Source organism: Chiloscyllium plagiosum, unplaced genomic scaffold (assembly GCF_037043375.1).
Source record: "Chiloscyllium plagiosum isolate Xiang-an unplaced genomic scaffold, Cpla_swu_hap1 HiC_scaffold_22, whole genome shotgun sequence".
Classification (NCBI taxonomy): domain Eukaryota; kingdom Metazoa; phylum Chordata; class Chondrichthyes; order Orectolobiformes; family Hemiscylliidae; genus Chiloscyllium; species Chiloscyllium plagiosum.
The window spans coordinates 8,460,534-8,486,691 of NW_028270160.1; the positions used below are offsets into that span (position 1 = coordinate 8,460,534).

At 45.8% G+C, this 26,158-nt stretch overlaps 1 protein-coding gene across 1 annotated transcript; it reads right to left on the reverse strand.

Moving 5' to 3' along the window:
- Window positions 1-1,593: 1,593 nt before the first annotated feature.
- Window positions 1,594-25,491, reverse strand: cyp17a1 (cytochrome P450, family 17, subfamily A, polypeptide 1). The gene is made up of 8 exons (XM_043713043.2): window positions 25,148-25,491; window positions 17,619-17,757; window positions 15,902-16,131; window positions 15,610-15,696; window positions 12,304-12,513; window positions 10,693-10,862; window positions 7,013-7,116; window positions 1,594-2,274 (listed from the first exon to the last, which is right to left on the reverse strand). The coding sequence occupies exons 1-8, from the start codon at window positions 25,457-25,459 to the stop codon at window positions 2,006-2,008; spliced, it is 1,521 nt and encodes a 506-aa protein (XP_043568978.2). The 5' UTR covers window positions 25,460-25,491; the 3' UTR covers window positions 1,594-2,005.
- Window positions 25,492-26,158: the final 667 nt, after the last annotated feature.

A 26,158-nucleotide genomic window follows, 5' to 3' on the forward strand; every position in this document is an offset into this window, starting at 1 on the left:
CATGAATAAACCCTTGGGGATGCTCAGGAGTAATCCCTTGGGGTGCTCAGGAGTAATCCCTTGGGGCAGTTCAGGGGTAATCCCTTGGAGATGCTCAGGAGTAAGCCATTGGGGCTGTTCAGGAGTAATTCCTTGGGGCTGCTCAGGAGTAATCCCATGGGGCTGCTCAGGAGTAATCCCTTGAGGTGCTCAGGTGAAATCCCTTGGGGCTGCTCAGGCGTAATCCCTTGAGGTGCTCAGGAGTAATCCCTTGGGGCTGCTCAGGAGTAATACATTGGGGTGCTCAGGAGTGATCCCTGGGGCTGCTCAGGAGTAATCCCTTGGGGTTCTCAAGAGTAATCCCTTGGGGCTGTTCATGAGTAATCCCTTGGGGCTGCTCAGGAGTAATACATTGGGGTTCTCAAGAGTAATCCTTTGGGGCTGCTCAGGAGTAATCCCTTGGGGTGCTCAGGAGTAATCCCTTGGGGGTGCTCAGGAGTAATCCCTTGGGGTGGTCAGGAGTAATCCCTTGGGGCTGCTCAGGAGTAATCCCTTGGGGCTGCTCCGGAGTAATACATCGGGGTTCTCAAGAGTAATCCCTTGGGGCTGCTCAGGAGTAATCCCTTGGGGTTGCTCAGGAGTGATCCCTCAGGCTGCTCAGGAGTAATCTCTTGGGGTGTTCAGGAGTAATCCCTTGAGCTGATCAGGAGTAATCCCTTGGGGCTGCTCAGGAGTAATCCCTTGGGGTGCTCAAGAGTAATCCCTTGGGGCTGCTCAGGAGTAATCCCTTGGGGTTCTCAAGAGTAATCCCTTGGGGCTGTTCATGAGTAATCCCTTGGGGCTGCTCAGGAGTAATACATTGGGGTTCTCAAGAGTAATCCTTTGGGGCTGCTCAGGAGTAATCCCTTGGGGTGCTCAGGAGTAATCCCTTGGGGGTGCTCAGGAGTAATCCCTTGGGGTGGTCAGGAGTAATCCCTTGGGGCTGCTCAGGAGTAATCCCTTGGGGCTGCTCCGGAGTAATACATCGGGGTTCTCAAGAGTAATCCCTTGGGGCTGCTCAGGAGTAATCCCTTGGGGCTGCTCAGGAGTAATCTCTTGGGGCTGCTCCGGAGTAATACATCGGGGTTCTCAAGAGTAATCCCTTGGGGTTGCTCAGGAGTAATCCCTTGGGGTTGCTCAGGAGTGATCCCTCAGGCTGCTCAGGAGTAATCCCTTGAGGTGCTCAGGAGTTACTCCTTGGGGCTGCTCAGGAGTGATCCCTCAGGCTGCTCAGGAGTAATACATTGTGGCTGCTCAGGAGTAATCCCTTCGGGCTGCTCAGGAGTAATCCCTTGAGGTGCTCAGGAGTAATCCCTTCGGGCTGCTCAGGAGTAATCCCTTGAGGTGCTCAGGAGTAATCCCCTCGGGCTGCTCAGGAGTAATCCCTTGGGGCTGGTCAGGAGTAATACATTGTGGGTGCTCAGGAGTAATCCCTTGAGGTGCTCAGGAGTAATCCCTTTGGGCTGTTCAGGTTGATCCCTTGGGGCTGCTCAGGAGTAATCCTTTGGGGCTGCTCAGGAGTAATACATTGAGGCTGCTCAGGCGTGATCCCTTGGGCTGCTCAGGAGTAATCCCTTGGGGCTGCTCAGGAGTATTACATTGGGGCTGCTCAGGAGTAATACATTGAGGCTGCTCAGGAGTGATCCCTTGGGGTTGCTCAGGAATAATCCCTTGGCGCTGCTCAGGAGTAATCCCTTGGGGCTGCTCAGGAGTAATCCCTTGGGGCTGCTCAGGAGTAATCCCTTGGGGCTGCTCAGGAGTAATACATTGGGGCTGCTCAGGAGTAATACATTGAGGTTGCTCAGGAGTGATTCCTCGGGCTACTCAGGAGTGATCCCTTGGGGCTGCTCAGGAGTAATCCCTTGGGGCTGCTCAGGCGTGGTCCCTCGGGGTGCTCAGGTTTCCAATTCATTGCAATGCCCTATCACAGTGAGCTGCGTCATGAAGAGTGCTTGCAGCTGGAGCAACAATTTGTCCTTCAGTCGGGTTACTCCCTATTTTCCCAGGCGTTCCAGAGCTGGAGCTGGACTTTGAACTTTTCTGCTTGAAGGATAATCCCAGCGTTTCCTCCCAAATCTGGCAGGGGGTGACCTGGAGGAACGCTGACCCTGAATCGCTGAAGAAACCAAGACAAGAAGAGGAAGATCTCCATCCTGGCCAACATCTCTCCAAGACAAGCCCTGACCCCGGCACCAAACGGCATGTAACTCAGGGAAGGTGAATAAATGTGTTTCCCATTTTCATCCAGGAATCGGCCTGGAATACAGAATAAAAGAGGTTCTTTTAAGTTTCATAGTCAACACGATGAAGAAGGTGAACATTCAGCCTATTGTATTGGGGTGGCACAGTGGTTAGCACTGCTGCCTCAGTGTGCCCAGGGACCCAGGTTCGATTCCAGCCTCTGGTAACTGACTGTGTGGAGTTTGCACATTCTCCCCGTGTCTGAGTGGGTTTCCTCCTGGTGTTCTGGTTTCCTCCCACAATCCAAAGATGTGAATAGGCCATGCTAAATTGTTCAGGGATGTGTAGGTTAGGTGCATTAGTCAGGTGTAAATATAGAGTAGGGGAACGGATCTGGGTGGGTTACTCTACAGAGGGTTGGTGTGGACTTGTTGGGCTGAAGGGCCTGTTTCCACATGGTAGGGATTCTATGTATCCAAACCAGCCCCTTGTAGAACAATCCCACTCTCTACAAACCCCTTGCAAGTTTATTTCACACAAGTATTCATTCAATTTCCTCTTGAAATGATTGATGGTCCTCACTTCCACAATTCTGATATGGAGCAAACTCCACACCATAATCCCCCACCATGTGTATAAAGACTGATTTTCATCCAGTGAGAAGGTGATGTTGTGGTGATAAGCGTCACTGAGCAAGGGATGCAGAAAGCCAGGCTGACACTGTCACCTCCCACCACAGCAGCCTGGGGGAATTTAAATTCAACTCTGCAGCTGAGAGGCAGTCTCAGTGAGGGTGACCATTGTCAATCATTGTAAAAATTCACCCAGCTGACCCAGGTAATGTTCTGGGGAATCCATCCTCAAAGCCAGCCAAGGTGGATGGTGGTGTTTGAAGTCAATAAAAATCTGGAATTCAGAGTGTAATCATGATCATGACAGCATTGATGGGAAACCCCATCTGGCTCACTAATGTCCTTTAGGGAAGGAAACTGCCATCCTTACCTGGTCTGGCCTACATGTGACTCCAGACCCACAGCAATGTGGTTGACGCTTAAGACCATCACGTATTGGAGTAGAATTAGGCCATTTGGCCCATCAAGTCTGCTCCACTATTTGATCACAGCTAATACGTTTCTCAACCCCATTCTCCTCCCCTTCTCCCCATAACCTTTGGCTGCCTTATCAATCAAAAACTGAGGGAGATCGAGAGCATCTCTGGATGACAGTTTTAAAGGACAGAGTTCTAAATCAATAGTTTGTGTTGGTATTGATAAGGGAGAGGAACGATGTGGATATAGAAATCCGAGGAGGGTCTGTGAAATACTTAAAGAAGTTAGGATAGACAGAGAGGAGGTTCGGAGTGGTTTAAAAGTCGATATATCTCCAGGGCCGGATGAAATATCTCCCAAGGACAGACAGAACCCCCCTGGTCCTCACCTTGCAGCCCACCAACCTCCGCATAAATTGCATCATCCACCAACAGTTCCGCCAACTACAAACGGACCCCACCACCAGGAATACATTTCCCTTTCCGCCCCATCCGCTTTCCGCTAAGACCGTCCACACCCCCTAACAAGCCCCCTCCCCTCCTGGCACCTTCCCCTGCCACCACAGGAATTGCAAAACCTGTGCCCCCACCTCCTCCCTCACTTCCATCCAAGGCCCCAAAGGAGCCTTCCACATCCATCAAGTTTTACTTGCACATCCACCAATATCATTTATTGTATCTGTTGCTCCCAATGCGATCTCCTCTACATTGGTGAGACTGGACGCCTCCTAGCAGAGCACTTTATGGAACATCTCCGGGACACCCGCACCAATCAACCACATCGCCCTGTGGCCCAACATTTCAACTCTCCCTCCCACTCTGCCGAGGACATGCAGGTCCTGGGCCTCCTCCACCGCCGTTTCCTCACCACCCAACGCCTGGAGGAAGAACTGCTCATCTTCCGCCTTGGAACACTTCAACCACAGGGCATCAATGTGGACATCACCAGTTTTCTCATTTCCCCTCCCCCCACCTCACCCCAGTTCCAACCTTCCAGCTGAGCACCGTCCTCATGACCTGTCCTAGCTGCCAATCTCCCTTCCCACCTATCCACTCCACCCTCCCCTCCAACCTATCACCTTTACCCCCACCTCCATCCACCTATTGCACTCTCAGCTACCTTTGCCCCAGCCCCACCCCCACCCCCCTCCCATTTATCTCTCCACCCCAAAGGCTCCCAGCCTCATTCCTGATGAAGGGCTTCGGCCCGAAGCATTGATTTTCCTGCTCCTCGGATGCTGCCTGACCTGCTGTGCTTTTCCAGCACCACTCTAATCTTGATTCTAATCTCCAGCATCTGCAGTACCCCCTTCTGCCTGATACATCTCCCAGACTGTTGAGTGAAGCAAGGGAGGAGAAAGGAGGGTAATAATTTCCAATTCTTCTCTGGCCAAAGAAGAATGGCCAGAGGACTGAGGACAGTAAATGTTGTACTTTATTCAAGAAGGGAACAAGGGACAAACCAGGGAAGTACAGGCCAGACAGCCTAACCTCGATGGTGGGGGAAATTACTGCAAGTAATTCTGAGGGACAGAATTAATCTGCACTTGGAGAGGCAGGGATTAATGAAGAACTGTTGTTATGAAGGTGTGGGTGTACTGTACTTTTAAAAGAGTTAAAAGCTAGCTGAACTACCTAACATCACCAAGTGTTCTCAACAAGATACAATGGAACATGTGTTCCAGCAGCTAGTGTAGCTGGTTGCCAGGAGACAAAAACAAATTTGAATTCAGCCAATCAGTTTAAATGATACCCCCCAAAAAAACCAAGCTCCAATCAAATTTTAATTGAGTATATGGACAATATTAAAAGCCAATAACACAATCTGATGCTTTGGGGGTATAAGACTGGGAAAAATTGAACAGTTGGGGGGAGAACTGCCAATGACCAATAGATGTAGGCTGCTAGTCAGAACTGTCTGTGAGGTACCTGTCTAGAGAAGGAGTTTGCACAGAGAAAAACATTGACACTGAACCAGAGAGCAAATCTGCAACGAGAAGATTCCACAGCTGGCTGGTTTTGAAATTTGAAATTTTTCAGTAAATCTCAACTGGGGTTTTATCAGACTAGCATCATAGAAGGGAAAGTAAAAGATAGATTAGAGGAAGGAGTTGTAAATCGTTGATAGTTAATTATCCTCTGTCATACTTTAAGAAATAAAGTTGTTAATTTTTCCTTTAAATAGTTCTTGGCCTCTCGGATTTTCACAGATTACTGCACGGAATAAATCTTTTCTGTGTTGCTGGTTTACATCAAGCACGGGGGTTTACCCATGTTGTAGCACTGTCAATGCAGCCTTGTTAAGGCATGTCTAACCAACCTGACTGAATTTTTCAAAAGGTGACCAGTTGTGCAGGTGTGGGCATTCTACGTTGTCTACTCAGATTTCAGCAAGGTCTCTGAGAGCTTCCCACATGGCAGATAGACAGTAAAGGTAAGACCTCAGGGGATACCTGGACATTTGGTCAATCGAATCTAAAATTGGCCAAGTGGGTGATGGTTGAGGGGTGTTTGTGTGACTGAAAGCCTGTGTCTAATACCTACAGTGATTAGTCTTTGGGCCCTTATTGGTTTTGGTGTATAGAAACTGTTTACACTGGAATGTAGGAAGGCATGACAATTGGTGGGGTGCTAGACAGTGAGGATAACCTTAGATAATGGGAGGATGTAGATGGGGTAATTGGTGGCAAACGAAATTCAGTCCAGATATGTGTGGGATGATGCACTAGGGCAGGGCAGAGTAAATACATGAGGAACGATAGGACCATGTAAGGAAGACATGATTGAGATGTATAAAATAGTGAGGGGCAAAGATAGGGCAGACAGGAAGGAATTTTCTACAAGATGCACTGCCGAAATTCACTGAAGATCCTCAGACAGCGGCTCCCAAACTCATGTCTACTTCCACCTAAAAGGTCAAGGGCAATAGATAGATGGGAACACCACCCCCTGCAAATTCCCCTCCAAGCCATTCACCATCCTGACTTGGAAATATATCACCCCTTCCTTCACTGTCGCTGGGTCAAAATCCTGGAATTCCTGGCCACAACAATATTGTGGGTCAACCCACAGCAGGTGGACTGCAGCTTACCCCCACCTTCTCAAGGGGCAACTAGGGATGGGTAATAAATGCTGGGCCCAGCCAGCGACACCCACATCCAGTGAATGAATAAAAACGACATGGAGGAAACAATAAAAAGGAAAGTTCTGTGGCTGGATGGGAAGCAGGTGAGATTAAGGAGGGATGATGATGATGATAAGGGTGTAAGGAAAGAAAGAGGTGGCCAATGGACAAGAAATAAAAGGTCGGTCCAGCAGAAATGGCAAGATCTGAATCATTGCCTCACTTGTTCAAAACAAAAAACAGGAACGGCGATTCAGGTTGGAGATGGGAGAACTTGATGCTTTTTTCTTCAGGGATTGTGGGCATTACTGGCAAGACCAGTGTTTTTTGCCCAGCGCTAACTGCCATTGAACAAAGTGGCTTGTGGAGCTACTTCCAAGGGCTGATGGGAGTCAGCCATATTGCTGTGGCTCTGGAATCACACCTAAGCCAGAACAGGTAAGGACGACAGATTTCCGAAAAGGGGATTAGCGAGCCTGGTGGGTTTTTACAACAATCGTGACACTTTCATGGTCTCTATTACAGAGGCTATCTTTCACTTGCAGATTCATTTATCGAACATTATCTCTAGCTGAGCCCACGTGTCAAGATGGATCTTTGGATCGTTATGCTGAGATTACCGTCTCGCACAGAACTCTCACCTGGATCGAAGTTATCTGGATTTCGCCATTCATCTTTATCGTGATGAATTGCCCAGAGGTTAACAATAACATGGGTACCTTTGGGGACTGTGTACTCATCAATACTGGAAATCAAGAAATTGCAATTGGTGTTAAAATTCTATCTCAAAGGCTCAGAATTTTGTTTTAAATGACAGCCTCTTGGAAAGAAGAGGTTATGATTTCGCTACATATATAAACACCATTTTCATAATATCATTTTAAAGTAGAGATTGATAAATGTTGGTTACTTCTGTGAAAATTTTCTTTCAACAAAAACATCAGCAAGTTCTTCTGCAATAGTGACCTACTCTTAGCATTTATCTATGCGGTTAACAGAAAAATATCTTTATATTGCGTTTGCAACAGGAAGCTTATTAGTTTTGTTTACTTTCCTAGTGCAATACATCCCCTTGTTTTTGGACTATTTTTAGGCTTTCAGAAAACAAGGCTCTCCGAATTATGGAAGTCTGACTTATGAAGGTGATCTCATACGGGGTTTAATTTTAAAGATCCTAAATACAAACATTTTCTGTACCTCTAAAAGGCTCTTTTACATTGTTCTGCATTGCGTTCCAACTTGCACACAAATCAACTTGTGAACAGAGCCTGTTCTCTACCCAGAGACTGCCTGAATATCAGGCAGCAACATTATTGAGATTTAAAAGTGTCCAATTGTCCAGTTCATTTAGCTTTACATAGCCAGTTTTGGAACTTAAAGAATTACTGGAAGATTTAAACATATTGACAAGTCCAGGTATACCCCAGACAGAGATGTTCAAAATCATGTAGGGGCTGGAGACAGCAGATAGGGAGGTGGGAGGTACAGAACTGAAGTTCACCAATTTCAGCTGATTGGCAAAAGGACCAGGCACAAGATGAGCAAAGATGGTTTGCACATTGGCTGCTTTGGATCTGGAATGTAATGCCTAACACTATGTGGCTACGTATTCAATTGCAGCTTTCAAAGAAGAATTGGATAACTTTCTGAAGAGAAAATATTTGCAGGGCTACAGGGAAAAGGTAAGGGGTTTGGATGAGCTGAATTCCTCTTGTAGAGAACTTGTGTTAGCACATTTGTGTTGAATAGTCTCCTTTTGCATCTTAACCCTCAGTGTACAGCTCTAATTGGCAGAATGAGACTAGTGGTAACCCAGGGATCAGTGCTAGAGCCTTAGCGTTTTGCATTGGAGTGTTGCTTAAAAAAAAGGACACTGCTTTTTAACTTGCATTCTTCAGGACACTTTGCAAGAATACCAAGCTAAATGGAATCAACCCTTTTAAATGAGAAAACGAGGGCTGATGGGTTGGCAAGTGGATTCTGATTGGTAGAGATTGTTCTGGAGAGTGCATCAGTTACAGAATGACTGACAGTTAACTGCTTAGTTTTATCACTTTTGAGCCAGGCAGGATGGTTCTGCCTGTCCTGAAGGATGAACCAGAGAATGGTCACCTGTTCTCGTTGAGGTGGAAGAAGTGCACTTCTTTGTTTTCATCTGGAATAACACATGTGGCTTCCAGTATGCATAAGTGCACCATATTTCATGTCTGATTGAAATCTTACCTGGGCTGTCAGTGTAATCTTCAGAGGCTGCTCTAATTTTTCATTGGCATTTCTTGTGAACTACCCTGATGTGTGTCAGATGAAAAACTTCGAAGAGCTGTCTTTCAGCAGTACTCATGTTCTGGTATGACCAAATGACAGTTTGCTACATTTCCTCAGTGGTTAACATGAAGGAACCTCTCTCTTTTTCTCTCGTTCTCTCTAGTCTGGTGTAGCAGCCTCACTATCCTAATCAGAGCTTATGCCATGCTATACAGATCAAGGTGAGGAGAATGATCCCTAGTAGTGAGCTGGTGGTGTTGACAGTATTCTGCTGTGCATTTCTCGCCTTCCTATCTGGCTCTGAGATGTGGACTGTCTACCACAGACACCTTGGAGCAGTCCCACCAACGCTGTCTGTGCAAAATCCTGCGAATCCTCTGGGAAGGCAGACCAGCAGTAGCACCAACGTCCTCGACCAGGTCAATATCCCCAGCATCGAGGCACTCATCCCCACCCCACCCCCCCATCCCACCAGAGCAGCTACGATGGGCTGGACACATTGTCCACGTGACCAACACAAGATTCCTCCCAGCTCCGAAACGGCAGGCGGGTTCCAGGCGGACGGAGGAAGCACTTCAGGGATACCCTCCAGGCCTCACTGGGGAAGTGCAGCATTTCACAGACACCTGGGAATCACTGGCCCAAAACTGTCCGAAGTGGGGGAGGAGCACCTGGAGAATCGCCGTCAGGGAAATAGCAGGAGCCGAGGGAAAACAGGGAAAGGAATGCGCTGCCACACCCACCCCTTCCCATGACCACCACCTGTCCCCATTGTAACAGAGGCTGGGGTAACCCCATTGGTTTGTGCAGCCACGTACAGACTCACCCTGAGAGTCATCCTCGTCTGTGAGGACCCCCATTGATGATGGAGATGATGATGATGATGATGCAATGCATTCTAGCCAACTGCGCTGGACCTCCCACCCCATAGAAAGGAATGGGAGTATGGGAGTATTGTGTATCGTTCACCCAAGTTTACAGGCAGATGAAAGTCAGGTCACTCAGTACTGATGGCAGGAAGTAGTTCTTCATTCATAACACAGTGGGACTCTCAAAGTCATAGAGATGTACAGCATGGAAACAGACCCTTCGGTCCAACCCGTCCACGCCAGATATCCCAACCCAATCTAGTCCCACCTGCCAGCACCCGGCCCGTATCCCTCCCAACCCTTCCTATTCATATACCCATCCAAATGCCTCTTAAATGTTGCAATTATACCTGACTCCATCACTTCCTCTGGCAGCTCATTCCATACACGTACCACCCTCTGCGTGAAAAAGTTGCCCCTTAGGTCTCTTTTATATCTTTCCCCTCTCATCCTAAACCTATGCCCTCTAGTTCTGGACTCTCCGACCCCAGGGAAAAGACTTTGCCTATTTATCCTATCCATGCCCCTCATAATCTTGTAAACCTCCATAAGGTTACCCCTCAGCCTCCGACGCTCCAGGGAAAACAGCCCCAACCTGTTCAGCCTTTCCCTATAGTTCAAATCCTTCAACCCTGGCAGCATCCTTGTAAATCTTTTCTGAACCCTTTCAAGTTTCACAACATCTTTCCGCTAGGAAGGAGTCCAGAATTGCATGCAATATTCCAACAGTGGCCTAACCAATGTCCTGTACAGCCGCAACATGACCTCCCAACTCCTGTACTCAATACTTCTGACCAATAAAGGAAAGCATACTAAACGCCTTCTTTACCATCCTATCCAACTGCGACTCCACTTTCAAGGAGCTATGAACCTGCACTCCAAGGTCTCTTTGTTCAGCAACACTCCCTAGGACCTTACCATTAAGTCTATAAGTCCTGCTAAGATTTGCTTAGCACCTCGCATTTATCTGAATTAAACTCCATCTGCCACTCACCAGCAAACTGAGATTTTAAAACTGAAAATGATACATGTTTCTTCGTTAGGGGCACTCAGGGGATATGAAGCCAACCAGAATAATTCAAGTTACAGACCTGCAAGGATCAAGTTAGATGGTAGAACATATTCAAGGGGCTGACAGACATCCACCTGTTCCTGTGTTCCCAGTAAAGAACTGAAGAGGTGTTTACCTGGAATCTGCCATAGCCACATGTGGAATTAGCAGAGGGGAAACAGGCTGGATCCGCAAAATTTCACTGATAGTTGCACTGAGAAAGTGCAAGTTGCTTCTATCACTCAGTTGTGGAGTCCTGTTTAATCCAATTTGGCTATCAATTTCCTCATGTATTTTTTTCTGTACCTGTGGTGTAAACAATGGGTTACATTGTTCAGCTGTCTTACTGGTTTAAATACCAACTGACATGAAACAAACGACGACCAAACAGTACCTTTTACAAGGTATTCTATAATGATTTTTACTTCTAGTGAAGGACTTCTGAAGTAGGCATCTACTATTATTAGATTAGATTACAGATTAGATTACTTACAGTGTGGAAACAGGCCCTTCGGCCCAACAAGTCCACACCGCCCTGCCAAAGTGCAACCCACCCATACCCCTACATTTACCCCTTACCTAACACTACGGGCAATTTAGCATGGCCAATTCACCTGACCCGCACATCTTTGGACTGTGGGAGGAAACCGGAGCACCCGGAGGAAACCCACGCAGACACGGGGAGAACGTGCAAACTCCACACAGTCAGTCGCCTGAGTCGGGAATTGAACCCGGGTCTCTGGCGCTGTGAGGCAACAGTGCTAACCACTGTGCCACCGTGCCGCCCACATATGTGTCAAAAACTGTGATGCTGGAAAAGCACAGCCGGTCAGGCAACATCCGAGCAGCAGGTGAGTTGATGCTTCAAGCATAAGCTCTTCATCTTCATCTTCCTGCTCCTCGGATGCTGCCTGACCTGCTATGCTTTTCCAGCACCACACGTTTCAACACTGATCTCCAACATCTGCAGTCCTCACTTTCCCCCAACTATTATTATGAAACAACATATTCTCCAAGACACATTCCATGGGAAACATGTTTGTATGTGTGTTTGTGTGCACATGTACGTCTGCCTGTTATTGGTGAGTGTATGTGTGATTGTATGCATGTGTGTATCTGTCAGTATATGGGTGACTGTATGTGTGATTGGGTGCATGTGAGTCTGTCTGTAGAGGATTGTACTTGTGATATATGTGTGCCTGTGTATGTACATGGGGTTGTGTGCATATGTGTCTGTCTGTAGGTGCCTGTTTGTGTATCTCCTGTATTTGTTTGCATGTGCGTGTAGGTGCGTGTCAGTGAGTATGTGTATGCTTGCGTAACTGTGAGTGTACACAAGTGCATATTTCAGTGTTTATATGTGCGTTTCTATATGTGGCTGTGCTTTTGAATATAAGTTCATGTAGTTAAGTAATGAATGGCTAATTTCACAGTCAATTTATGGGGGAATAAAACATCCACATTAAAATACATTTTACGTTACTTTCAGAAACACTTTTCCTAAGGATTAGAACCTTCCCATTCGGACATTTGATAAGAAATTTGGGAGTAGCATTAAAGGGAGCTGCAGACGGAGACACCTCTTCTGTATTAATGTTTTAAAATGAATTTCTCCCCAGTTTTTTTCATCGAGCCCCAGCTGTGACTGTAGAAGTTACCCAAACGTTATATTGGCTTTACCATCCACTGGGAGATCTGCAACTCTGTAATCCCTGTTGCATATTTTAATTTAAAATGTTTATTTCACCTCAGGATAGTGAAGCAGGTAAATAATTGTCCATGCGAGGGTTGTAGCTGTGGTCTCCACCCCTGCTCCAAAAATATCCGCCACTGTCATTTGTAAATGGTCATCTGTCAGTCTCTCCTCATACTTGGAATTGTTATTATTCTCTGCATTGTGCTTGGCTTTCAGCAAAATGTCCAGCAAATCATTTATAGAGTGACTGTTATAATTCGCCTGGAAAGTGAGATGGAGTAGGTTAAATACGGGATTGGCTGTTCATAAAAGACCCCCCCCCCCCCTAGATATGGATTGTGGTCAGGTCTTGATTTGATTTTGACGCTCACCATGGAACAAAAGTGGACAGAGAAAAGCCTCAATGTGGCTCAGCTGTCTCAAAGGATGGAACCAAGAGGAAAACATTAGGCTTATTTTAGCCGAACAAGCTGAATGAGTGAGGAGAGCTTTACATGGTAGACAGTTAACTTTAGACTCAAACACAGTTTCAAGTGAAACCCAAATCCCAGAGCAAGAACATACAGGTGTAATCAGAGGGTGGGGAGTGTGAGGAATAAGCTGCCAGAGGAGGTGGGTACAATCACAACATGTAAAAAGGTATTTGGATGACTACATGAACAAGAAGGGTTTATGAGGGTGTGGACCAAATGCAGGCAAGTGGGATATCTGGACGAGTTGGACCAAAGGGTCTGTTTCTGTGCTATACATCTCTCTGTGTGAGTAGTTCATGAAAACATGAGAACTGATGGCAGAGGAAGTACTATCGCACCAGGATGAATACCTGGTTTTGAGTGATTCAGTAGAGAAAACCGTTTAAAGGTCAGATCAATGCCTTGGCTTTTGATCACTGGGATGAACTGGATTCCAAGGGAGTTTGTGGGGAAATACAATTGAGGAAGCCAAAGGGTTGGTATGGTCTGAGGGACCTAAATTCAACCACAAAACCTGGTGAATGGGGTATAATACAATAACTAAATATAAAGTCATCCTGGTCCGGCTCTCTCATGAGGGAGAGATGACTGGCGATGAGTGACTATGCCTCAGGTGAGGGTGAGAGGGCAGAATCTTCATATGGACCTGAATATAGTCGGTGGCACCTTTCATCATAACACCGGCTGTCCAGCCAACTGAGTGATAGGACGAGCATTAGAATGGAATATATCCATTGGGTAAGCAACGTGGTGTTATACAAAGCCTTGGAAATCTCAGTGTTCACTTCCTGTCCTAGGAGGGGTGGTGTTTCACACTGTAACCTGTATTAAAAAAATATCAACTTGTTCAGTCAGGTTATAATACACCTCCTTGGCAAGGGGCACTACCACCAACCAATCAGGTCCCTTGAGCACATTCTGGAATGATGCCGAAAGGTACTAATTAATAGTAGTAAGATAATGGGAAAGTAAGTTACCAATCCCAATAGCAAACAGAGTGCCCTTCCCTTGATAAAAACAGTACCGTCATGAATCAGTTGCTCTCATTAAGGGCAGCACAATTGGCAGGAAATGTTTAGTGTCTGGTTGGGGAGCATTGTGCCAGCTCTTGACAAACACTTCCAAGGAAGCTGAAGATTTTGATTTCAATGTCCTTTGTTCTGTTGGATGCCCAACCATCAGGGAACCAGAAATGAGAATAACAACTTACACATGGAAATATACTTACATAGGACGGGGCAGTTTGGTGGGATTTACTGAAAGAATAATCTACTTGGAAGTCTTGATAACATGAAAGGGAACTGCTATTATAGAGAGAGTTCCTGCTGGTTGGGGAGTCTCACACTGGGGATATTGTCCACAAAATTAGTGCCAGACCTTTCTCTGCCATAGAAATATTGAATGTTTTCAAGAAGAAATGAGGTATCATTCTTCGGGTTAAAGGAATGAAAGGGCATGGGGAACAACTGGGACTAGGGAACTGAGTTTGACGGTCAGCCATAATCATTTGAATGATGGAGCAGGCTCAAAAAGGGCCAAGTGGCCTACACTTGCTCCTGTTTCCTATGCTTCTATATTTGAGAGTGTAATTAAGAAACACGTGCTGTATAAAGTCTGGCAAAAGTTTTGGAACTCTTTCTCATAAATACCAAATGATACTCAATCAATTGTTAACTTTGGAACAGAGATTGATAGGATTTTGTTGAGCAAGTGGAAATGGGAGCAAGGTGGAGAGGTCTATTTGGTTCACAGATCAACTACCATCACACAGAATGGCCCAACACACAGCATGGCCCAACACACAGAAGGGTGGAAGTGTTTTGAGGGAATGAAATGGCCCAGACCAGGTCAATGCATCTGATTTCCACATGATGGAGATTCCCATCCCATCACCTGAAGAGTCAATGAGGGATGTCTTCTCACCACAGTGGCTGCCACATGGGATTTTAACCCTTGCTGGTGAGTTTATTGACCCATGTCTACGCTAGGGACGGAGCAGTGGCTTCTGCAGAGACTACAGAAGGCCGCTGAAGAAGAGGAGCTCGGATGGGAAGGGGGTCGGTGGTATTGGCAGGACTGGGCTGATAGGCCACACCAAGGGCAGAGGGGTTGGGGTGGGGGGGGGAGGCTGTGTTTGAAAGGATGGGGCAGTGGGGGGGGGACAGTGAGGGAGTAAAAATAAGTTATGATCTTAGGGACAGAGATGGGGTCAGAGTCAAAGAGAAGGCCCTTCAGCCCATCAATTCTGCACCAGTTAACAACAAACACTTAAAAACTTTCTACCAAAAACAGAAATTGCTGGAAAAGCTCAGCGAGTCTGGCAGCATTTGTGAAGAGAAGTCAGAGTTAATATTTCGGGTTGAGTGACGTTTCTTCAGTTCGACCTGAAATGTTTATTCTGATTTCTCTCCACAGATGCTGCCAGACCTGCTGAGCTTTTCCGGCAATTTCTGTTTTTTGTTTCTGATTTCCAGCATCTGCGGTTGTTTTGGTTTTTATTTTTTTAACTATTCTCATCCCATCTTCCAGCGTGTGGCCCTTAGCCTTGTGTCTCTTGACATTGCAAATGCACGTCTAAATACTTCTTAAATATTGTGAGGGTTCCAGCCTCTATCACTTACAGGCAGCGAGATCCAGATTCCCACCACCCTCTGGGTGGACAAATGTTTTCTTTACATCCCCTCAAAACTCGGAAATGCAGCCACTGCATTTGCAAGCCCACCCTCCAACTGTGGTGCAGGGGTGGAGGGCATGCTTACACCTCCTCCCATGTGTTCGATTTGTTGACTGATGTGAAAACACATGCCACATGCAATAGTACACATCCACCCAACTGCTGCCATTACATCAGTGAGATGAAGGCTTATGCTCCACACCAAAATACCTTGTGGTCTTCATATTTCTTCTGAAGGATACTGTCTCGGACTGCAATGCTTTTTTTCAGAAGTTTGAGACCTTCATTGGGAAATAGCTACGAAGGAAGTAACAGAGAGACAATCTGTGATAGAGATTACCACAGGTCTGCAATCAGAAATTAATCATTTACAATCAGAGTCTCTTGCATCCTATCCATTATCAGAATTACCAAACATTGTCCACCATCAGGGATTATTTCAATTAGGGGTCAAAACAGTCTAAGAAGTTACAAAAAGAAGTTGCAATTCAGAATTGAGTACCTGCATCCAGGGGAAGATGTCTACTAAAGCACCCCTTCCGACATTATCCACAATGCCTTGGCTGTACTGCAGCATCTTCTGAAACTCCGGGTCTCCTCTCTCATAATTGCAGTTGAAGCACAACAAGCAGATGACATTTGTGACCATTCGGGTCACCTCAGGCATTATGTCCACTGGGGAGTCAATGAAGTGTTCAAACATACTGCATGCCGATTGAACTTCTTGGCAAACTGCTCGTCACCAACCCAAACCAAAAACAGAGGAAAATGGGTCACTTGAACTAGCACTGCCACAACATGAGCTAATGTTTTCGGAACGAAGGGAAATGTGATTGGTTTGAACAAAGAAAATGAACAAAGGAAAAGAAACAAAAGGCAATCCCATTAGAGAGAGCTTCCTCGAGTTAGCTTTCCTCTTGGTTCCTGTTTGTTTCCTCTATCTTGTTCATCTTCATTCCTGGTTACATCTCATGAAGACACTTTGGGATCTATCTCCTCACTTGTTTCTTCACATTCATTTCTCTCCATAGATCGAGTCATACAACCCCTACAGTGTGGAAGCAGGCCATTCACCCCATCAAGTCTGCACTGACCCCCCCCCCCCCACCCACAAATGGCATTCCACCCAGACCCCTCCTACCTTATCCCTGTAATCCTGCTAATCTACCTAGCCTGCACATCCCTGGACAAAGTGGACAGTTTAGTTTGGCCAATCCACCCTAACCTGATGAGTCTTGGAAGGATTTTGTTAAGCTGCTTATCGCGTGGACATTCCTTCCATGGCTGACAGGTCCTGGAGTAGCTCTTGAACACAGTGCCTTCTGTCTGAGAGGTCAGTGTTGCTGTCAAGTGAGCAACTCCTGCCTCCCCCTTGTGACCTAAAGGCACACCAGACATGAACACTTGTTGCAAAACTAATTTCATTTTGCTTCGGGCTGCTATATTAAACTACACCATCACCTTTTTCTCCCAAATTTGTAAAGATATTGCCAGTACATCAGGTACATTGTACTGCAGTTGTTTATTTACTGTCTGGTGTTTCAGGCCAATGGCTGTTATTCATACCTGACACTATATAGTACAGGAGCAGGAAGTTGTTCATTTGCATATTATCAAGGGAAGGTTATGACCTAGTGATATTATTGCTAAATTATTAATCCACAGACCCTCATGTTCTTGGGACTTGGGTTCAAATCCTGCTAAGGGCAGATAGTGAAATTTGACTTCCATAATAATTTGGAATTATATATCTAATGATGAGCTGCTCTTGCTCACAGTGATGTGGTGACACTTTAACTGCCCTCTGGGTAATAAATGCTGCCCTGGCCAGTGATCCCATGAATGAATTGTAAACAAATACTCACGTGTAGCTGTGGAGAACACAAATGAGCAGGAGCTCTGTCTAACTTTCTCTAATTCAACGTAGGATGGGTCAAGTTTCATGATTAGGACTCATCATCACTCTAGGGAATCATTTATTCATTTAAGTTCAATAAGTTCCCATTAAATTTTGTCTTTCTGTTACAGTGCACAATCAAAGACTGTCTGACCCACTTAATATTTTAAAAAGGTGTAGACTTGATCAAGAAACCCACACGGAAATCAGCAACATCATGAACGTCACTTGTGTCAGTGAATCTGTCGCTCACTGTTAAACACCTTGCACCATCAGGGGAGTCTGAAAGAATTTCCCAATCACAACTGTTGTATATACTCACTTATTTTCTCTAAAGACGTAGTGCTATCACCATTCAGGTAGATAGCTGAATGAACCAGCTTCCTGTGAAACTTCCAGCTGGAGCTATAGTTTCCAAATGCAATATCTTTCCCATCTCTGGAGAGCAGATTGCTAGTCAGCTGAACAGAGAAAATATATTATAGGTTTGTTTTAACATTTAACCATTGTGCTATAATGATCCGGGGAGGGCTGAGGGTTGTGCTGGGTTGTCAAAAGTAAACCTTGTGTACCTTGTGAGCTGCCGGAGAGGAGGAATGAGAGATGGGAAAATGTGACCATTAGGTTGATTAGGATGAGTCAGCATGGATTTCTGGAGGGAAAATGGTGTTTAACGAACCTGCTATAGATTTTTGAAGAGGTAACAAAGACTCGATGAGGGTAACACTTGGTGGTATACATGGATTTTCAGAAGTGTTTGATACAGTGATACGCAATAGACTTGTGAGGAAAGTTATAGCTCATGAAATGAAAGGACAAATGGCAATATGGATACAAAATTGGCTGAATGTTGGCAAACAGAGTTATCAGAGCTGAAAATGTGTTGCTGGAAAAGCGCAGCAGGTCAGGCAGCATCCAATGAGCAGGAGAATCGACATTTCGGGCATGCTCATGCCCGAAACGCGATTCCCCTGCTCCTTGGACGCCGCCTGACCTGCTGCGCTTTTCCAGCAACACATTTTCAGCTCTGATCTCCAGCATCTGCAGTCCTCACTTTTTCCTAGAAAACAGAGTTATCAACAATGGATATTTTTCAGGATGAAGGAAGATTCTGAGTGGAGTTTCCCCGGAGTCACTATTGATTTTTGTCATGATTTGGAGATGCCGGTGTTGGACTGGGGTGTACAAAGTTTAAAATCACACAACACCAGGTTATAGTCCAACAGGTTTAATTGGAAGCACCAGCTTTCGGAGCGACGCTCCTTCATCAGGTGGTTGTGGCACTGACAAAAGTTGTCACTGACTGTGACAACTTTAATCCTTTTACAATATCACAACCAACTGAAGAGGAGTGCTCTGAAAGCTAGTGCCTCCAATTAAACCTGTTGGACTATAACTTGGTGTTGTGTGATTTTTAACATTGATTTTTGTGGTATATAATCGTGATTTAGATCTTCTGTGTGCAGGGGACAATTTCATAGTTTGCAGATGAAATGAAACTTGGAAGAATTTTAAACTGTGAGAAAAACTGCAGAACTCCAAAAGGATATAGACAAGTTGGTTGTGTGGGTGGATAAGTGGCGGCTAATGCGTTTTGGTGGGAAGAACATTGAATGGAAATACAAAATAGGGTCTACAATTCTGTGTGGGGTGCAGGAGCAAGGGACTCTGGGTGTAGATGGACACATGACCGGAAATGGCAGGGCAGGTGGAGTGAACAACAAGCAAAGCATACAATGCTCTTGCGTTAATTAGTCAGGACACAGTGCAGAAGAGCAAGGAGGTGATGGTGAATTTAAACAAAGTGCTCAATCTCAGCTGGAACATACTGCATACATTAGTGGGCACCACAATACAGGAAGGATATAAATACATTAGAGAAAAGTGCACAAGCAGTTCACAAGAATGAGGAACTTCAGTGATGAGAATGAATTGAAGATGTTGGGACTATTCTCCCTGGAGAGAAGAGTGCAGAGAGAAGGTCTGATAGAGGTTTTCAAAACCGGAGCAAGGTGAACCAGAGTAGACAGAGAGTAACTGTTTCTGCTCCTTGAGGTAACAACAACAACAATGTGTACAGCTAAGGTGGTTTGCAAAAGCAGCAAGGGTGAAGTGAGGAAAAACCTTTCTCTCTCGGTGAGTAGCTTGGGCCTGAAAGTGCAGTGGAGCCAGGATCAATTGAGGCATTCAAGAGGCCTCTGGATGATCATTTCAATAAAAATAATATGCAAGGGTATGAGGATATAGCAGGAGATTTTCACTAGGTAATGAGCCAGTACAAGTATGATGAGCTGAATGGCCTCCTTCTACTTCATGGTATTTTTGTTTCTCCCAGAGATTAATGCAGTGGGGGAGGGGGTCTGAAATACGCTGTCTGCGGGGTAGCAAACCTCACAATCATTAAAAAAGTACTTGGATAAGCACTTCAACTGTTGTGCTTTGTACAAGGCTACAGGCCTTGTATGTGGAAGTTGGACTAAGATCTATAGGGGTATAGTTAGTGTCATAGAGATCAACAACACAGGAAAGGGCCGTTTGGCCCATCACATCTGTGCCAGTCAAAATCAACCAACCACATAACTATTCGACCCATAGCTGGAAAAAACACAGCAGGTCAGGTAGCATCTGAGGAGCAACAGTCAACATTTCAGGCTTAACCTTTCATCAGGAGTGGGGAGGGGGATGGGGGCTGAGAAATAAGTGGGGGGGGTGGAGCTGTGGAGAGGTTGTTAGGATAGCATTAGGGGTCTTCACTATCCCCATAGCTTTTATGCCTTGGCATCAGATCCAAAACACCAAAGTTTTGGTGGTACAGACTCGATGGACCAAAGGATCTCTTCTGTACTAAATGATTCTATGACTCTATGAACACGTATGTGATTCTGTGACATGAAGAGCACAGTTTACTGTACATCCAAGGTTCTTTCTGGGCCACCAGATGGTGTTGTAATCTCTGAGACCACTAGGGGAGCCTGTGCTACATTAATACACGATGTGGAGGTGCCGGTGTTGGACTGGGATGGACAATGTCAGGAGTCACATGATACCAGGTTATAGTCCAACAGGTTTAGTTGAAATCACAAGTTTTGGGACACTGCTCCTTTATCAGATGAAGTGACTTTACCTGACAAAGGAGCAACGCTCTGAAAGCTTGTGATTTCAAGTAAACTTGTTGGATGATAACCTGGTGTTGTGTGATTTCTAACATCAATACAAACTGAGACTGGTTTTAGTTTTGTTCAAGTGTGTGTGTTTTTTAGATTTGTTTTAGATTTAGACATGTGTATTTAAATACAGGTTACAAGAGTACAGTGAAAAGTGCACAATGTCACCACAGACACCGCCATCTTAGATACAAAATCTTAGTAACAGAAATAGAGAAATAAAGAAGTAAGTTAAAATGGCATAGAGGGTTAGAGAAGTACAGCACAGAAACAGACCCTTCCGTCCAACTTGTTCATGCCAAGCACATATCGTAAATAAATTGCCAGCATTTGGCTCATATCCCTCCAAACCCTCCTATTCATAGACCCATCCAGGTGCCTTTTAATTGAACCAGCCTCCACCACTTCCTCTAGCAGCTCATTCCATACACAAAGAACAAAGAATAAAGAAAATTTACAGCCCAGGAACAGGCCCTTCGGCCCTCCAAGCCGGAGCTGATCCAAATGTACTGTCTAAACCTTTCAGTCAATTCCTGAGTGTTTGTATCCCTCTGCTCCCCACCTACTCATGCATCTGTCCAGATGCATCTTAAATGAATCTACCATGCCTGCCTCTATCACCTCTGCTGGCAACACGTTCCAAATGCCCACCACCCTCTGTGTGAAAAGGTTGCCCCTTAGGTCTCTTTTAAATCTTGCCCCTCTCACCCTAAACCTATGCCGCCTAATTTTGGATTTCCCTACCCCAGGGAAAAGAACTTGTCTATTCACCCTATCCATGCCCCTCATGGCTATAAACCTCCATAAGGTCACCCCTCAGCCTCGAACGCTCCAGAGAAAATAGTGCCAACTTATTCAGCCTCTCCCTATAGCTTAAAGGTTCCCCATGGGAGACTGAGTAACAAGGTTAGATCTCATGGAATACAGGGAGAACTAGCCATTTGGATACAGAACTGGCTCAAAGATAGAAGAGGGTGGTAGTGGAGGGTTGTTTTTCAGACTGGAGGCCTGTGACCAGTGGAGTTCCACAAGGATCGGTGGTGGGTCCTCTACTTTTTGTTACATAAATTATTTGGATGCGAGCATAAGAGGTACAGTTAGTACGTTTGCAGATGACACCAAAATTGGAGGTATAGTAGACAGCGAAGGGGGTTACCTCAAATTACAGCAGGATCCGGACCAGATGGGCCAATGGGCTGAGAAGTGACAGATGGAGTTTAATTCAAATAAATGCGAGGTGCTGCATTTTGGGAAAGCAAATCTTAGCAGGACTTATACACTTAATGGTAAGTTCCTAGGGAGTGTTGCTGAACAAAGAGACCTTGGAGTGCAGGTTCATAGCTCCTTGAAAGTGGAGTCACAGGTTGATAGGATAGTGAAAAAGGCTTTTGGTATGCTTTCCTTTATTGATCAGAGTATTGAATACAGGAGTTGGGAGGTTATGTTGCGGCTGTACAGGACATTGGTTAGGCCACTGTTGGAATATTGCGTGCAATTCTGGACTCCTTCCTAGCGGAAAGATGTTGTGAAACTTGAAAGGGTTCAGAAAAGATTTACAAGGATGCTGCCAGGATTGGAAGTTTTGAGCTATAGGGAGAGGCTGAACAGGTTGGGGCTGTTTCCCCTGGAGCGTCGAAGGATGAGGGGTGACCTTATAGAGGTTTACAAAATTATGAGGGGCATGGATAGGATAAATAGACAAAATCTTTTCCCTGGGGTGGGGGAGTCCAGAACTAGAGGGCATAGGTTTAGGGTGAGAGGGGAAAGTTATAAAAGAGACCTAAGGGGCAACTTTTTCCACACAGAGGGTGGTACGTGTATGGAATGAGTTGCCAGAGGATGTGGTGGAGGCTGGTACAATTGCAACATTTAAGAGGCATTTGGATGGATATAAGAATAGGAAAGGTTCAGTGGGATATGGGTCAGGTGCAGGCAGGTGGGACTAGGTTGGGTTGGGATAGCTGGTCGGCATGGACGGGTTGGACCGAAGGGTCTGTTTCCATGCTGTTCATCACTATGACTCTATAAATCCTCTAACCCTGGCAACATCCTTGTAAACCTTCTCGGAATCCTTTCAAGTTGCACAACATCCTTCCTATAAGAGAGAGACCAGTATTGAACACAATATTCTAAAAGTGGCAACACCAATGTCCTGTACAGCTACAACATGACATCCCAATTCCTATAATCAATGCTCATTCAATGCTTTCTTCACTATCCTGTCTACCTACGACTCCACTTTTAAGGAACTATGAATCTGCAATCCAAGGTCTCTCCTTTCAACAACACTCCCGAGGAATTTACCACCAAGTGTATAAGTCCTGCCCTGATTTGCCTTTCTTAAATGTCCAACATTATATCTTGCTCAGAGACAGAATTTCTTTGATGCTGCTAAACTACATCTACTGCCAACCTGATATGGCACATGGAGAGAGGAGCAGTCATCCTCTCAAGAAGGCTGCTGGCTTTTTGTTAAGCCTATTAATATTGTGTGCATTGAACAGATCTCCCACACATCGCCGCTGTACAATAAGCCAGGAATCCCAGGGTGCAGTGGTAACCTCTGAACTAGAAACTCCAGGTTTGAGTTTCAGTCCAGGACTTGGTGGCCAATGAAGGAGCAAGGTTCGTAATGCATCTGACCTGACATCTACTTGTGAATCTTTCCAACAAACACCAATAGTTGGTAGCAAGAGTGGGCAGACTCCTGTTTATCCAAGTGATGACCATCACTTTTCACAACTCCAGGCTACAACACTCGTGCACATTGCCGGTGTGCCTGGGGTGGACAGCATGGGTACCGAGTTCCCCATTCCGGCTGGAGTGGACGCAAAACCTGGCTCCTTGCCTGACCCATGGTGCTGTGGTCAGATACACATAAAGAGGTTCAGAAAGCATGGCAGGCAATATCTAACTGTGTAAATGCTGTTCCTTCTCTGATCAAGAGAAGGTGTCAAGGAGAACAGCCAACCTCGTGGATTGTTCTGTGAAGTATAAACTGGGTGACTGGGGCCAGAATGTGCCTTCAGCAACACAGGCATCTCACTCTTTAGAACCCCTCAATACTTACAGGTGAACTTCCAACTTGGCAGCTGCCGGAATCTTAGCCTAGTTGAAGCAAGTTACTGGAGATGATAGACACTAGGAGAGGAGTAGGCTATGTCAGAAGTCACATGACACCAGGTTACGGTCGAACAGGTTTATTTGAAATCACAAGCTTTCAGAGCACTGTCCCTTTGTCCACATTTCAAATAAATCTGTTGGACTGTAACCCGGTGTCATGTGGCTTCTGACTTTATCTATCCCAGTCCAACACTGGCACCTCCAAATCATCCTAGTTTCTATGTTTCACGTCAGAGAAAGGAACATGTTATAAAATTAGAGAAAGCAGCTTATGAGGAGGCTCATGTGGAGAATAAACACAGGATAGAACAGATGGACCGAATGGCCTCTTTCTGGTCCATATGTTGTAATTCTGTTCAAAGATGAGGAGTTTGACATTTTCAATGTGCTGGGAGGCACTGAGTGAGGGAAGAAGGTACATTTTGATGGTGGGAAAACAGAGAGTAGAGAATGAACTGTTGGAGGTTTGTTGTAGGAATTCTAAACTCATCTCTGGATTGTTTGGACCAGGTATGGAATTCAGGTTCCATACCAGAATAAATTCCTCACTATTTAATGGTCCACAGGTTCAGTCAAAAGAATGTACCACTTTCATTTCTAGTAATTGATGGCAGGGATCAAACAGAGCTATCCAAACCTCCCATTAGTTCAATTTGGACTGAGGGGGCCATGGACAATGTAAGGAGGTGTCAACAGTGAGGAGATGAAAACCTTAGCAGTGGGGATTTGTCAAGAAGGCAAGCGTGAAGATAATGGTGTGCAGTGCACTTCACCCCAAGTGAATGGGCTGTGGTTTGCGTGCGCTGCTCCCTGGCATTACTCACACATCGTGAAGCCTGGAACACCTTTAAGCACAAGGACAAACAGCTAAAGCCAGACTGTACGGACAGGCATCCACAGGAGAGTGAGAAAGGGAGAGGCAGGAATAGGAGGAGGCTCCCGGACAACATTCGGGGGATAGTGCTGCCGAATGGCCAGTTCTTCAGGATTTTGCAGAAACAAAACGAAAAGCCTTAGCAAATCCAGAAATGGTGAGTTTGGGCATGTCTGAGGGGTTGGATCTGTGCTTCTGAACATCAATGCAGGCAGTCACAAAATCACCACAAGACAATAAGCAAACAGATCCCATTATCTTCTGATTTTATCCCCGTCTGAAATTCAACAGAAGGCAGTCTCATTGTTTTTATTTTGCCAAGGAACACTGCGCAAATTTCAGCCTTCCAGCAAAAATAGAACTCAATAAGACAGCCACCGCGTGTTTGCAAATTAATTTCGTTACACGTCGAAATTGCATTGTTAAATATCACACAACTCCAGGTTATAGTCCAACAGGGTTTATTTGGAATATTAGCTTTCGGAGCGCTGCTGAAACTAGTTCCCTGGTGAAGGAGCATCGTTTCGCAAGCTAGTGTTTCCAAATAAACCCGCTGGACTCTAACCTGGTGTTGTGTGATCTTTTTAAATTTGCATACCCCAGTCCAACAGCGGCACCTCCACGACATTAATCACCCAACAGTGTGAACTACATTATTGCAACGATAACGTCCTCATTCGAGAAGTTTACCATGTCTGGTCTCCCCGCAAAGACTTTGCTCTTTTTCAGCAACACTTCCTTGGCATATTGGTAGTTGTTGATCACCACCATATACTGAGATCCCATCCTCAAAGAGAAGATGCTCCCGTACAATTTCTGGAGTTTCAGAAACTGCAGGTGAAGTGGGACATCACTCCTCAAACTCAGCAAGCTTCCAATCAGTGGCCACGATGGCAAGCTCTTGGGAAACCTGGCTGTATTCCACCTGTCCTGGGCGTTTCGGGTGAAAAGGAGCAGCAGCAGGACCACACTTAGGAAGAGGAGTGCCTCCACCAGGGGCATTCTGAAGCTGTGTTCTCTGCAGTGGATCCAACAGCGGCAGCACGGAGCCTTTTTATTTACTGGGCACTTGATAACGGTGCAGCCTCCCACACTGCTGAGATAACCCCTCTGCCTGCGATATAATGTCAACCTCAGCAGATATTTCCCATTCCCCTCCCTCAACATCAGCCAATCCCATTCTCCTTCGTCCCCAAACCTCAGCCAATCCCATTCCTCTACCCCCAAACATCTCTCTACCCATTCCCCCACCCCCAAGGTCAGCCAATCCCATTCCCCCACTCCACAAACGTCAGCCAATCCCGTTCCCCTACCACCAAACATCTCTCTACCCATTCCCCCACCCCCAAGGTCAGCCAATCCCATTCCCCCATTTCACAAACCTCAGCTAACCCCATTCCCCTACCCCCAAAAATCTCTAAACCCATTCCCCCACCCCCAAGGTCAGCTAATCCCATTCCCCAACTCCACAAACTCAGCCAATCCCATTACCCTATCCCCAAATATCTCTCAAATCATTTCCCCCCCCCCGAAACCTCAACCAATCCCATTCCCCCTTCTCCACAAACCTCAGCCAATCTCATTCCCTATCCGCAAACATCAGCCAATCCTATTCCCGCACCCCCAACCTTAGCCAATCTCATTTCCATGCCCCAATTTTAGCCAATCACATTGCCATCCGAACATCACCCAATCTTCCCC

Excerpts from the sequence above, each read along its gene's own strand:
- cyp17a1 (XM_043713043.2), bottom strand. The coding sequence starts at position 25,459 with ATGCCCCTGGTGGAGGCACTCCTCTTCCTAAGTGTGGTCCTGCTGCTG. Across the intron at positions 16,132-17,618 it reads TACGTCTTTAGAGAAAATAA|TTTGCCAAGAAGTTCAATCG; the intron begins GTGAGTATATAC and ends GGTGACGAGCAG. Across the intron at positions 2,275-7,012 it reads TCCAGATAACTTCGATCCAG|GCCGATTCCTGGATGAAAAT; the intron begins GTGAGAGTTCTG and ends TCTGTATTCCAG.